The following is a 15,747-nucleotide window of genomic DNA, read 5'->3' as shown; positions in this document are numbered from 1 at the left end:
GGTGAGACTGTGTAAAAGAACCACACACTGGGATGGTCATTACAAAATTAAGCCTCACTTTCCACAAATATAAATAAAAATAAAACCAGGGGGAGCATAGCTGAGCACACAGGGACACTTTTAACCCTGTAAATACAGGACTGCATGAGAACAGTGGCCCTTCTTGTTAACTCACATTCTTTCATTTCTTTTTCACATCTACTGACTATGTTTTAAAAAAGTTCCACTTTCCTGTCTGGGGTGTTGTTCTCTGATGTGTTGCTTCTAGCACAGTGTGGTCTGTATTTCAGCACTGATATGCAGACCAGACCTGTGCTGGAAGCCCTGCAGCAGAGCCATATACCCCATGCAGGGAAGATGAACTACACTTGTTTAAGATGATTGAGGGTGCTAGATAAATGAAAAAATCCAGGGGGATTATGGAGGCACCCCAATTGCAAGATAGTGTGGCTGTTCTCGCTTTAGGCTGTGCAGCATGTTCATGCTTTTAGTATGGATTGGCTGACGTGCTTTATACAAAGAAAGTACAGGATATTTTAATATCTATAGTTTCCATTGTCTAAAGGACCTATTGGGTGATATTCAATTGTTATATCGTGCCTGATCTCCCATCTAAAGTGACTGAAGGTCACAGGGCAACGGGCCCAATTCAGACCTGTTGACATGGCCGTGAATTCTCATGGAGGTTAATTATAGATAGACTGCGCATGCGTGTTGGCTGCAATGCACATTAGGGCGGAGTGAAAAAATTGAAATTGAGATCTTCAAAATTGGCTAGTGTGGAAAAGTTGTGACCTGAATAAGAAATGTCAAAAGCATTTTGCTCTAAGTAAATATCTTCTGTTCCGGCAAGACACCTATAGTTTCGCTTTATAGATGAAAATAATGAAACGTATGAAGAAGCTCCGATCTAGATAAATTTATGTCAGGACGTCTTTGAGTGGTTCATTAATATACTTTAGCATAGTAAACAAGAGTACGAGCTTGTCCTAGTGCGAAGTTACTGACTTTGGCGGGAGATAAAAAACCCTTCTAAATGACCTGTTTTCATGGTCACAGTTGTGAATATTGTTGTGTGTGTTTTCACCCAAAAGTGGTTTTTCTAGAGAGGATGCTCTGTAATTGAAATAACCAGGAAAAAAACTTGGGCCAATTCCCCTTTCAGACAGAAAAAAAAGACCCGGTAATTTCCCAGCTCTTGCCGTATCGACCCAGGTTTTTTTTCTGTCTCAAAGGGTCAACACGGGTCTAAATTCCATGGACAACCACCCAGGTATTTACCAGGGTTTTTCCCGTGTCTCACCCATGTTCCCGGCTGTGTGAAAAGCTCCGACACAGGATTTTTATCCCTTCAATTGATCAAAAGTTCTTATTGGCTGTGCAGCATGGCGCTGCGCGATTGGCTGGGTATTTCTGGGTTCCTGATTGGCTGAGCGGGCGTGGCAGAGGCGTCAGACATGTGCTGTGCTGCAGCACAAAAGCAGACCGGCATGGCGCTCTGGAAAGACGAGGAGGTCCGTGAGCTGCTGTCGGTCAGAGGGGAGGAAGAGATCAGGAAACAAATCACTGGCACAGTGAAGGACGCTGTAGTCTATACCAATATTGCCAAGATCCTCACCTCAAGGGGCATTGTGCGTACCCAGCAACAGGTAGTCAACAAACTAAAAGCTCTTCGCAAGTACTACAACAAAGTTTGTGACAATAACAGGAGGAAAAGTGGTGCTGGTAGGATGGAATGGGTTTACTTAGACCATGGGCCTTCAAACTGTGGCCCTCCAGATGCTGTGAAACTACAAATCCCAGCATGCCTTGCCACAGTTTTAACACTCCCTTATAGCAAAACTGTGGCAAGGCATGCTGGGATTTGTAGTTTCACAACATCTGGAGGGCCGCAGTTTGAAGACCCATGACTTAGACCATTGTAATAAAGTCTTTGGCAATTATGCCCTGCTAAACCCCGTTGCCATATCATCGTCCAGTGCAGCTTCATCACGGAGCATAACTCCAGAATGCAGCCCATCCTGCCCACCTATAATGGATTTGGATGACAGCACAGACAACAGCATTCCTGATCCTATTGCTGCCATGGAGGACCCATTAACGATCCAATAGAGGGTAAGGTGGAGGACAGTGGAGCCAGCACCAGTACACCATCTGGGACACCAACTCCTGCACAGTCTGAGACCCCGACATTGCGTTGTAACAGTAAGTTTTTAAAAGTATTGTTTGTGTATCTATTTTAATATTTGTTTTACAGGGGGGCTATAGGTAATGGAGGGCCTTTAATGTCCCACATGCTGGTACCTGTGGTTCTCCCAAGTACCAGCATGTGCGGCAGGCTTGCTGGGACCTGTAGTTCCACTGTAAAAGCCAATATTTTGTAAAACAGCTAACAACCCTACACCCACTGCCCAGGGGTGCAGGGGATAGCCTACAGCACAGGCCTGGCGTGCCTTGGAGAGGGGGGACCCCTTTATTTGTGGGTCCCTACCTCCCCAAGAACCCCCGGCCTGTGATGACTATTTTGGGTGGGTAATGCTTTGGCCACGGGACCCCGTCAAGTGTGTCTCCTGGCTATGGCTTTGCACCCCCTGCTAGTGGAGCCTATATAAAACATGGGGTAAACCCACTCACATAGTTTGGGAGCCTCTAGATGGTATGAAGGATTGTGAGTACATTGTGTGTCTAAAAAAGGACCAATCAATTGGTGGGTGGCCATGAGAAGGCATCAAGCTTATATATATATATACTGACATGGCCGCTATTTGATTGTAATGACTGATTATATTCCTTTCTTTGTAGTATTTGATGTACCTGCAAGGAAGAAGAAAACATCAAAGATGGAGCTTGCTACTCGCACAATAATCCTTGTCAAGAATCCTGGTTGATCATCTGCGAGAATCCGATGTTGAATTCCAAACTCAAGAGGTTGCCCGGCTGCAGCGCTTCTTTGACAATGAGAGACAGTTACAAGATTTGTTTCTCACACAGCTCGTGGGTCTCTATGAATGAATAGCGCGTGAAAACAGAGAGTCACAGATGAGCTTCCTTACCAATATGGTGTCTACATTACAGAATCCGCACCCTTACAAGATGTATAGTCCTCTGTACACTGAGGGTGATTATTGTAATCCACCACATCATAACAGAGGCCGTACATTTATGCCTTCAAATCCAAACCAAACTACTCCGCAGGCCCCAGGGCGAAGTTATACTGAAGATACAGGCAGTAATTATGCACATGCCACAGTGCCAAGCAGGCCTCATGCCAATACCAGTCCACAGGAGACAATACATAATAGTCTCAATGGCACATGATATAGTAGGCAATATGGCAATGTGCATAATTATGCAGATGATTCAGGGTCTAGCTTTTCTGAAGGCACTAATCCCAACAGTCTGGTTAGCACTGTAATCAGCAATGCCTACAGGCAGTTGTAGTAATGTTGCCATAGTGTTGAAACGTTCTTCATGTTTTTTGGCTGCTAGAATATTTGGTACTTATGTTAGTTGGGCGGCCACTAAGCTATTTGCTTAGTTTTACTCGTCTGCTCACCATGCTTCGGGCTCGGTGGCTCGCTGCGCTCGCCATACACTATATAAAATCAACTCCATGCCGACATGGATAGTGGGGGTATGAGCGTACTAACTATAGTGGGCACCCAACTAACATATAAATACCACGTATTTTTATTTTTTGATAGTATCCTATGCAAGTGGCACTTACAAGGGCTGTTAAGTGCGGTATTCCAATTTTATCTCCACAGTATGTGTATTTTTTTTACGTTATGTGGGCATAAAAAGGGCTTTCTTTCATTTTATTTATATTGCTGTTGAAGCTGCAATACAGGTCCCAAACCTTTATTTTTATTTTTCATATGCGTGGCAATCCCTGCAGTATACTGTAGATATGTGAGGGAACATAATCTAAAATGTGTACACAGTATGCCTTGTTCTTTATTACATAGCCACATACATATTTCTCTGTTTGTTTGTTTTTGGGGGTTGCTGCACTAATGGCACCGTAAATTCTTTGTTATAAAAACAGTTTACTACCGGCTGAAAAGGTGGGGCTGCTGGACAGTTATCACACTTGTGTGTACCCTATACTCTAACGCAGGCATTCCCAACCACGGTCCTCAAGGCACACCAACAGTGCAAGTTTTGGTTATATCCAGGCTTGAGCACAGGTGACTTAATTAGTACCTGAGTGATTCTGATTAAACCATCTGTGCTGAAGCCTGGATATCCCTAAAACCTGCACTGTTGGTGTGCCTTGAGGACTGTGGTTGGGAATGCCTGCTCTATCGTATTGCAATAGTTCAATGCATATATGTTTACACTTTATATTTTGAAAGGGTATGTGCTATTTATGTCCAAAAAAGAATACCATGTCTTTAACCTGGATTTTTTTTTTATATATTTAAACATATTTTGAACAAAATAAAACAAGTTATTTCAAACCTACAACCCATGTGTCCTTCTACTGTGTCATTGTATGTAAGTTAACAGTTATGGTGTTACAGATAACCTCAGCACTGGAAAAACTTGTCTCACCCTCGTAGCCTCCTGATTCTACAGGGGTATCAGCCAGGTCATAGTCCACCACATTCCACTCAGGTAAAAAGTTCTCTTTCTGTAGCTCACACACATTGTGCAGAATGCAGCAAGCTGCCACCACATCTGGAACCAGGGTAATGGCAATGTCATTCCTCTTCAGTAGACACCGCCATCGCCCCTTTATGTAGGGTACACACCACGACGACCCGCTCATGATGCACATTGTGAGCGGGTCGTCAGTGTTTCTTCAGACCCGCTCACGATGATGCGGGAGGGGCACGACCCGCTCACGATGTGCACCGATCCAATGGCGACCCGCACCCGGCAGTATGGTCGTTATTCAGATCCTAACTGCAGCAGGTAGGATCTGAATAACGACCGACCCGCGGGACCGCGCATCGGATCGGTATTGGTCCACACCAGGACAGAAAAGGGCCCAATCACCACACAATCTACATCCAATTGGTCGGAATTGGATCTAGATTGAGGGGATCGGGCCCTAGTCGTCCTGGTGTGTACCAGGCATTAGTCTACCAAAGGCTTTTTCCACCACCATCCGAGCCGAGCTCATAGTGTGGTGTAGTGGACTTGGTCAGGAGACAGTGGGGTATGTTGCGTGCAGCCCTTCATAAACCAACGTCTCAAAGGGTATGCCGCATCTCCAATAAGATGGACTGGGATCTCCACCCCAGATGCAAACTTTGATCTCTGTGAAGGTAAAAACAAAACATAATAGTATAGGTGGCAAGTGTATGTTGGATTACTTGTGTCTCTATCTACTGTATATTAGACGTGAACATCAGTGTTTAAAGAACACATGCAGCATGCCTTGACACAGTTTCAACTTTTTAACTGTGTCACAGCATGCTGGGATGTGTAGTTATTCCGAAGCATTAGCAAAGTACATTTAACACCCTAGCTGTACAACTTAATAGGACGGACACCTACCCCAATTTACATCTATTGCATGATTATTTTGCAGTAAAGTAAACATTATTCTAAAATAGACACATTTACCTCTCTAGGGAACAACCAGCCACCTCTTCTCTCCTCTGCGATGTTGAACGAGTACCCGTGATTTATGAGCCCGACCAGGCCAGCCAATGTAGACATCTGTAAAACTGAACAGAAAACGTATTTGTGTTTAACAATATACAGTGTGGCCCAACCATATCACTCATATGTAAACATTGCATACTACTTACCAATACTTATGGTCCACCACAGCCTGCAGGATGATGGAGTGCCAACCTTTACGATTATGGTAATCCGCTGGGTTATCTGGGGGTGCAATAATGGGTATGTGTGTCCCATCAATCGCTCCAGCACACTGCAGATAGCCTCTTTGCAGAAAGCCTGTTATGGTCTCATCCAGTCGGTCGCCTTGTGGTAAGCAGATGAAACGGTGGTAAAGACTCTCCAACAATGCCTGTGTCACTTACCGCACTAGAACACACACCGTAGAAATGCCCACACCAAACAGACATGAGATGGTACGGTATTCCCCTGGGGTTGCGTACCACCACAACACAATCCCCCGTCTCCTGCACGGCTCGATGGTCTTCCGATAATTTGCATCCCCTGTAAGTGCTGGGGTGACCAGTTCCAGCAGGCAGTTGAAAGTAGCTCGTGACTTCCGAAAATGTGCCAGCCACTGCTCAGGTGCAAAAGCTTCCACAGTCGCCCAGAAAGCTTCTCTGTGCCTGCGGTCTCTGGCCCACAACGACCGGTTTGAGGCACTTGTAGACTTCAGGATGGAGGTAACACTGGACAAAATCAGGGCTCTCCTCCGGCGCAAATACCTGCATCGAGTGGAAGTCCTCTCCACCAAAAATTGTGCCTTCCTCCTCCTGGAATAACACTGTGCCAGGTAGTACAGTGTAAGCATCTGCATAATGCTCTGATTTGCTGTAAGCAGCAAAACACACAGAGCACTCATGACCTCCAGGTTCTGCAACTTGTCAGCCATGTTTGATGCAATGCAGTGAGCAGACACCTCCCACTTTTCATGACCTCATCTCTGTGTTCCTTTGAAACTGTCCTTTTCTTATGACACACAGAGTTTTGCAGGAAAAATCCAGTTTCTGTGTGAAAGGGGTCGACAAGGGAAATACCTTGGTTTTTGTTGCTGTGTGAAAGGGGGTCAGCACCTTCAGCCAAGTTCTACCTGGGAAATACCTGGGTTTTTGAGGATTTTCTGTCTGAAAGGGGTATAAATCACTTTTGTATACCCTTAATTGGAGACTTGGAGAATGCGGGGCATTAATTAGTCCACCTGTAAAAGAATGTTAAAATAAAAGACACACACCGAAAGGTAGAACTTTATTACACACACAGCTCACTTTTACACCAATATACTTACCAACCAATGGTCCAGCGCTGTCCTCCCTTCTCCACAGCTAGCTCACCCCGAACTGACAGCGGCTCTCTGACGCAGATCAGAACAGAGAACAGAGGCTAATAGGATGGTTGGCTTATGCGTCTCCATGGAGACGCATAAGACAACCACGCCAGCAGCCTCTGCACTTTATAAAATCAACTCCACGCCGACGTGGATAGTGGGGGTATTAACAGGTTACGCGTCCCCTTGCAGGGGTTCGCTGTGCTCGCCACCCTTCGGGCTGGCGTGGATAGTGGGGGTGTTTCAGGAACACATATCTGTGGATAGTGGGGGTATGAACAGGTTACGCGTCCCCTCGCAGGGGTTCGCTGCGCTCGCCACCCTTCGGGCTGGTGTGGATAGTGGGGGTGTTTCAGGAATACATATCTGACAGGGATGCTGGACGCAGGGACGCTTACTACGCTAGCGGGAACACTACGCTGATTCTGATAGGGACGCTACACTAACTACGTAATTGGCACTGTGCTACTACACAAGTACCTAAAGTTCTACCTTTCGGTGTGTCTTTTATTTTAACATACTTTTTACAGGTGGACTACAAGTCCCAGCGGGCCCATTAATGCCCCGCATGCTGGGACATGTGGTTCTCCAAGTCCCAGCATGCGGTGGAGGCCTGCTAGCACTGTAGTTCACCTGTATAAAGCAATGTTATGAATGACTGTTTTAACTCTAACAGGCCAGCATCCAAAGCCCTGGGACGCCAGTGACAGCTCCGGGCTTCAGCCCTGGATGGCTGAAGCCTGTGGGGGCCTTTATTGGGGGTGTCCCCGCTCCTCCAGGTACCCCATCCAAGGCTGATCAGCCACAGTGGTCATGTTTCGGCCAGGGGGGGGGCCTTATGTAAAAAGTGTCCCCCGGCTGTGGCATGATACCACGGGCTATTGGAGCCCAGTGCTGGTTTCAAAATATGGGGGACCCCCAGATTTTTGTCCCCCGTGTTTTTGGAACCAGGACCCGGTTAAGAGTCCGGGGCTGGTTTCAGAAATATGGGGGACCCCTATGCTTTTTAGAACCAGGTATGGCTCAATGAGCCCGGGGCTGGTTATGCTCAGGAGGTCCTCACGCCATTTTTTTTTTACACAAATTCATGCATTTCCTCAAATTTGCACATTTTCATAACTAAAAATCGCCCATTATCGCACCATATCACACTTTTTTTGCCCGGAGTATGCAGCTCATTAAATATGCGAATTTGCGGCAAAAAATGCGATTTTAAAAAGTGCGATAATGGGCGATTTTGAAAAGTTACTAAAACTTTCCTATTAAATGTCACCCAATAAGTCTACCGCTCCCCTTTAGAATGTAAGCTCTCATGAGCAGGGCCCTCTTATCTCCTACTCTTATTTGAACTAACTTCTCCATACTCCCTTGGATGGCATCAAATCTCCTTGATTTTTTGCCCACTCTGATACTTATTTCAGTATTGTTTGCTGATGCTGCTACGTTTATATACACTGTACTTGTCCTACATTGTCTTGAACTGTTAGAGTGGAGGTTTATTTCACATTGGATGTGGGCATCTAGTCAGAAGCTACTTCTTATTTAGTTAGCACCCCTAGAAGATAACATAGGTTTTGATTGGTTACCCTTAGCAACATCCCATGTGAAATAGAACTCTCATCTTAGCAAATTTCCCCCACTGTGTTCTTGTTTTGCTTATTTGTTTATGTAATTTGGTGGTGTGGGCCCCTTGTGGCGCTTTATAAATAAAGGATAACAATAATAAGTAAGCCGCATAATCTTTTTTATCAGCAGAGACTGATTGTGCATCTTATTTAAATAGTGTTGCAACTTTGGCAAAAAAGACATCCAACACTAATGTAGTTGCATCAATGTGCCCAAAAACACCCAACCATTTTTCAAAAATATTTAAGAAACAAAAAACGTAAAAATTATATTAGTATTCACGCCCTTGCTATATACATACTAGTTTTCCTCTAAATGAATCAACTTTTTTCACAAGTCACATAAATAGTTTATTGGAGGCCACCTGGTTGCTGTAAAAGTGTGTCACGGGATTGTAGTATAAATACACCTGTCTCTGCAAGCTCCTCTGGTCGTTAATGAATTTCCCAGGACCGACTACAATATGAAGAGTAAGAAACCTTCCAAACTAGAGCAGTTTTAAGTTTATGTATTTTGCAGTCTTACAATAAATAATTTACACAAAAAAAACAACCTTTCCCAGCAGATCAAGAATGGCATTCAGCATCCCGGAAGTCAGGATGCCTTCGTTCACTATGCCTACGCCGGCATCCCGACTACCACCAACAGTCCGGTGCCGGAATTCCAACATCGATTAGGATGCCTGCACCGGAAAATGTAAAGCATTCACAAGGAACACTAACAGAAGGGAAAGTATGTGAGCCCTGGTACTTCTTGGTATAAAGTTATAGGAAAATTTAAAGTGCAGATATCCAATAGTGGATGTGAACCCAGCAAAATTGTAGCAAGTTGACAATTATTTTCTACATGTAATATAGGCAGGGTGTCCCTGACCTGAGCGTTTCATTGGTACTGTACTTGTGTATTTTCACTGCGCTCGCCACACTATTAAAAATCATTATGAACAGGTCAAAAAACGGTTTAGATCGCATCCTATAAATCGGCCGATATCGCATCCGATATATCGGGCACCGTGAAAATACATTCATTTTCTTTCTTTTTACCTAACTCAGTAACATTCCGTGTGAAGTAGGCTAGTCTTTTTACTCACCCCTCTACTGTGATAATTGCAGTGTGTATTCGGGCAAATGAAACGGTAATATTGATCGGTTGGAAACTTGATATTCAATATTTTGAAAGCGTCATGTCCGCTGCATCATTCAGTGTATGCCCTACCGCTGCCAACCGACGGACATCTCTGTTACTACACTTTGGAAGCAACGGGGAAATGTCTCCTTCCCAGGGACAGAGCACCTTTATCACAGCCAATATACTGTAAGATCCCACACGGTATGCCTGTGCTAGTTGCAGATACAGTTAAAATGCCTGTTGGTGTGACAGCCATTTTATCTGCCTGTGTATGCCCAGCATAACACTGAACAGCATTCAGTCAATAAACCATCTCTACATACAACAATGTCTGTGGCAGCATGATGTTATGGGGATGGTTCTGTGTGGCAAGGACAGTAATAATTCTGAAAATAAATGGGAAATTGGATGGCACAAAAGTACAGAGAACCTGGAGGAAAACTTGCTGCAGCCTACAAAAGTGCTTCAACATTGAGGAAGATTTATCATCCATATGTCACCAGTAGACTGGCTAAAAAAAACTAGAACTGTCTTGAAGTAATTTAGTAAAAGCCCAGGATTTCAATTAGGGATGCCAATCCCGGGGCATTTTTTCAATCCCGGGATTCGGGATTGAAAAATGCTCAATCCCGGGATCCCGGGATTGGCTTCCCTAATAATAAAAAACACCCTGGCCGCCCGAGCGCTGGGCGGGTGTCAGGGACCGCTGGGTGGGTGGGCGGGTGGCAGGGAGCGCTGGGTGGGCGGACGGGTGGCCGGCCGTCAGCGCTGGGTGGGCGGGCGGGTGGCCGGGAGCGCTGGGCGGATGGGCAGTCGTGGATGTGCGGCTGTGCCCTGCGCAGCGTGACCTCGCAGCGTGACCTCGTCACGCTGCGCACTGCGGGGTATGGGAAAAGCCCGGCAGCGTCTGAGTGCTCAGACGCTGCCTGGCATTAAACTGCGCATGCGCAGTTTAATCCCGAAATCCCGGGATTGGAAATTCCAATCCCGGGATTGAAATCCAGGCGTTTTGGGGGCCAAATCCCGGGATCCCGCCGATCCCGATCCCGGGATTGGCCACCCTAATTTCAATCCAGTTGAGCATCTGTAGCAATAATAAAAAATTGCTGTCCACCAAACACACAGGTTTATTGCATGTTTATCACTGTGCCTAATGTTTTACGTGCTTAATGTATATGCCTACAGTATGTCTTACAAATTTGGGTTCTTGTGTAGTTTCATGGCGTCATTCTACTTCCGGGTTCTACGCTCGCCACAACTATCTAAAATAAACTAACTTAACTCCATGCCAACATGGATAGTTCATACCCCAACTATCCATATTGGCATGGAGTTGATTTTAGATAGCGTAGCGAGCCACCAAGCCCGCAGCGTGGGCGCGCGAAGCGTGCCCCGCAAGGGGACTCAGACGCATGGCGCCATGCTGGCACTGTGAAACTACACATGTACCCAAATTTGTCTACTGTGTTTTTGCTTCAAATTAAATAATAAAATAAAATTGCTGTCCACCAACAATCACTCTTAATGGAGAATTAGTCATTTTGCGAAGAATGAGCTCAAGTTCCAGTGTTCTAGATACGCGATATGCAATCATGTAGTTACAATCTGTTGTGAATGATTTTGACAAATGGTTGGATCACATTGTTTTGAACACATTATAAAGAACTTTGTTTGTTAGTCATATAAACTTGATGTTGTAACTTGTAACACGGCAAGATATTTGTAAAAGCCATTGTATATTTTCACTACTTTTCATTTCTGTTGTATCCTCTTACAATTTCTAACCTACCGGTAATTCCCTTTATGCATGATTAGTATAGGTCTCATCATTGCCAACATAATTGTATGCTCCCCTATTTGCTAAGCTCCATTGACTGACTATATAATCCAAGTAAAAGTACCAGTATCACTATCATATAATGGTAATTTATTAATGATACAGCACATACATATTCTATCTCCCCTACAAAATTTTCCATATGCTAAATTGCAACAAATTGCAAGGTTTAGTGTAATAGCCTTCTCTATTTGGAAGACCTGCAAGCTGCAGTGAGTTTCTGACTGTTTTGGCCCCTGTAATAGTCGGCAATTTGGAGAACTGGGAAGCCAAGCTGATGACAATAGATAACTAAACCTTGCCTTGTAAATGATTGCCCCTCCTGCAAACTGGGACTGTATCCTACAATATTTTGATGAGGTGTGGTATATGGTCCTGACAGTCATTAGCCCGACATTGGGATCCCGACTGGCCAGACTCAGACAGCATGGCGAGCGCAACAATATATGTATTTATTCACTAAACTTATCTCCAATGTCACATGTTTTGGGGTGGGGGGATTCTGGGGGGGGGGGGGGTGTTGAGACTTCCAAATTTAACACAACTAGCCAGGATGTGTGGATGTAGACTGTGGGTCTTGGATTTAAAGTGTTGCTAAAATTGGAATAATTTTTATTGCATGGTGGTGGAGTCATGTACCTCCTACGACCAGCATGTACCACACTTGGAGTTTCACAAGTACCAGCTTGTTCTGGAATTCAAAGCCTCCTGACACCTAGAGTCCATCTGTGCAGACAACCAATCCAAAAAAGCAATAAGGTTATTCCTTATTTGTCTATCAACACAGATGCAATCCTATTTTTGTACTGTTTTGTGCCCATACACTAGGTTGATTCTCTTGCAATTTAGTCACTTTTCATGCACTTGAAAGCGATCAAGCGACCTGTTGACATCAGGTCCCGAGCGACCTGTTGACATCAGGTCCCGAGCGAATCGCATCGAAGACTGAGGATTGCAAATGCACACTATAGATAAGTCGTCCAGTCAAGCCCCCCGGCATATGCATTCCCTAGCTTGGCTTGACTGGCTGGGGAATACATATTCTGCAGCGCTTTACGGAGAATATTGAACATTCACATCATTCCCTGCCCAATGGAGCTTAAAATCTATATTCCCTACCACAAGTACACACACACAGACATTCTAGGGTTAATTTTGTTTGGAACCATTTAACCTACCAGTATATTTATGGAATGTGGGGAGAATATACAAACTAGCCATGATGGGAATTGAACCCATGACCTCAGTGCTGTGAGGCAGTAATGCTTACCATTACACCATCCGTGCTGCCCTTTGGAGAAGATGCCCTAGTTTAAGGCGTCCTTAACATTGGTTGTTGCTGATAAATGATGTAGGTTATTGGAGATGGTCATTATAACCTCTCCTTACATACAACATAGCTACTAGCAACCTAATTATTGCAATAATTTATTGTCTATATTTCACTATATTTTTGCCATCAATAACTTTACATGTGTGCTTCTCATATCTGACTGACTGACTAATATATATGTATTTTTTTCAATATCTGCAGAACTACTGGATGCTTCGGAAGGTGTAACCAAGATCCCACCCTACCAGCTGAGGTATGAGAATATGTATGTCTCCATGTAGCACAGAATCTGAATTTCTTGTTTCCATATACAGCTGTCATAGAAGATATCTGCCTGGTCTGCAAGTGCTCATTTCGGTACTTGTGTAGTTTCATGGCAGTAGCCTAAGCTGCTTTGTCAGCGTAGCCCAATGGCTGCCTAGTGTAATCAGCGGAGTGTCCCTGCGGCAGCCCTGCGTAGTTAGCGTAGTGTCCCAGTCAGGCAGCGTAGTCACCGTACTGTCCCCACGAGCTACAGCTATGTCCCCGGTGTCCCCTGGCAAGTCTAGGGAGTGCCTCTCATACAGCGCCGGTAACAACCAGATCCCCTGCGCTGGCGGACGTGGGCAGAGAGGCGATCATGCGGGTGCCGGCGGAGAGGCGCTCTATCTGCCTGAGACACTCAAGCGTCTCAGATGCTTGTGCGTCTCAGTAATTCTTGCAGCAGGGTACGGCAACCCTGCCTGTGTCCGCTTCAGGGAGACAGGGTTAGGGGTTCGGTAGCACGTGTGTCTTGTGTACAAAGGGGGTGTGGGCGCTAGTGTGTCTCATGCACAATAAAGGACGCATTTGACAGTGCTCCATGTTACATACTGGCAAATGCCTCCTTTTCAAACCCAAACTATCCACGCCAGCCCGAAGTGTGGCGAGCAGACGCGTTATGCACTCTCCCGACCTGTTCATACCCCCACTATCCACGTCGGCATGGCGTTGATTTTATAAAGTGTGGTGAGCACAGCGAGCCACCGAGCCCGAAGCGTTCTATCAAATAACAAGTCCTAGAAACTATAAAAACAGTCATTCTTCACTTTTTGCTTTCCCTTCAAATGCAGCTGATGTTGACGCAGCTGCGTCAGCATTTATGTCGGATGATTTGTCGGCCGTTGGGCCAGAGTTAGTGCATGTAAAATGCACAGGAAAGTGTTCTCTGCACCAGGGTTTTGCGCCAAAGAAACTCCTGCAGGTAGGAGTCAAGGTATTGATGCGTAGTGCCCCTCTGTCTATTGTTCCTCCACTTGCATGAGCACCAGAGACTTTCAATGTTTTGGGTATGAACCCCAGTGTCTGGGTCCACAAAATTGTAGCGGTGGTTCACGCGCGCATGATGAACCCCGGCTGCTCAAGTTGTGTGTTATATGCGCGCCAACAGTCTGAGTATATGGTGGTACCTGGTTCAATATGCATCTGGATGGCTGATATCGGGGTGCTGACGCCACGGCTGGTCACTGGTGTTACGAAACATTCACCTGTCTCACGGGATATGCCACCAAACAGCCACTGCTGAGGCAGGACTCGTCCAACATGATTTTTTTGTTGTACAAATAAACTTTCATCCACCTCAACAATTTTGCTAGGCCCGCCAATCCGGCGTTGTGGCTACGACATTAAATCAAGGGTACACGCCTCCCGCATAAGGTTGGTTATAAATCACAGTGTTTTTTTGGGAAATCATGAGGTGGCGCTCACAAAATTTAATGCTTGTCAGCTCCTCTGCCCAAGAAAATATGAAGCGCAGAAGGGTCGTAAATGTCAGGTGACATTCGCAAAACCGTTGTGCGGACCAGACACTGACCTTCTTGCTACAGCTTCTTATGTGGCAGCACCACATCCTCTCCTTTACACTAAGCCTCATAGGATGCCCATTGACACAGGTCTGTGTCTCTGGCAGCAAGTGGTGGCGTTGTTAAAACTCCACCGACTCCTCCGTCTGCGGCAGGTTAAAGATGGTTAATGCTTCAGCAGCCATAACTGACACAATGAAATTAGTGGTGACAGAATGCTGACTGACTACGCTAACTGACTATGCTAACTACGTAAGCTCTGGCTAGCCGCGCTGCGGTACGCTGATTCTGACAGAGCCGCTGACTACGCTGGCTGCGGGAACACTACACTGATTCTAACAGGGACGCTGGCTGCGGGAACACTACACTGATTCTGACAGGGATGCTAGATTGACTACACTAACTACTTAAGCTCTGGCTAGCTGCGCTGCGGTACGCTGATTCTGACAGGGCCGCTGACTACGCTGGCTGCGGGAACACTACACTGATTCTAACAGGGACGCTGGCTGCGGGAACACTACACTGATTCTGACAGGGACGCTAGATTGACTACACTAACTACGTAAGCTCTGGCTAGCCGCGCTGCGGTACGCTGATTCTGACAGGGCCGCTGACTACGCTGGCTGCGGAAACACTACGCTGATTCTAACAGAGACGCTACGCTGACTACGTAACTGCTGCCATGAAACTACACAAGTACCCTCATTTCTTTTACAGTTTTTATTTTTTGGTGTAGGTGAATGGATCGACTATGTTATGGTTGACATGCATTAGGTCAAAAAGTACAAAATGTTGACCTGGTAAAAATGTTGGTGTGACAGTTGACACACACACACACACACACACACGTTTTATTTAGGCCAAATCATGTATATTTCATGTTTAACCATAATCATTACAAATGTGTACACTTTGTTCTATATACAAAAAACGGTACTTGTGAGTTATCTGGGCTGCCGATTTTTTGATTGTATGCCTTAAGTTAAGGCATACAATCAGATGCGATGCGATGCGATATCGCATCGCATCACATGCGACCATC

General features: G+C 45.5%; 1 protein-coding gene across 2 annotated transcripts in view; it reads left to right on the top strand.

The window, feature by feature from the left end:
- The window catches only part of ARFGEF3 (ARFGEF family member 3), a 164,073-nt gene that overhangs the window by 23,956 nt on the left and 124,370 nt on the right, over nucleotides 1–15,747 (top strand). For both annotated transcript variants that reach the window (XM_083176610.1, XM_083176608.1), the window contains exon 2: nucleotides 13,087–13,138. In XM_083176610.1, the coding sequence (XP_083032736.1) occupies nucleotides 13,087–13,138 (52 nt within the window). The remainder of the gene's footprint in view (nucleotides 1–13,086; nucleotides 13,139–15,747) is intronic.

Source organism: Crinia signifera, chromosome 3, assembly GCF_055691185.1.
Source record: "Crinia signifera chromosome 3, ASM5569118v1, whole genome shotgun sequence".
NCBI lineage: Eukaryota > Metazoa > Chordata > Amphibia > Anura > Myobatrachidae > Crinia > Crinia signifera.
This window is presented reverse-complemented; position numbering and strand designations above follow the sequence as displayed.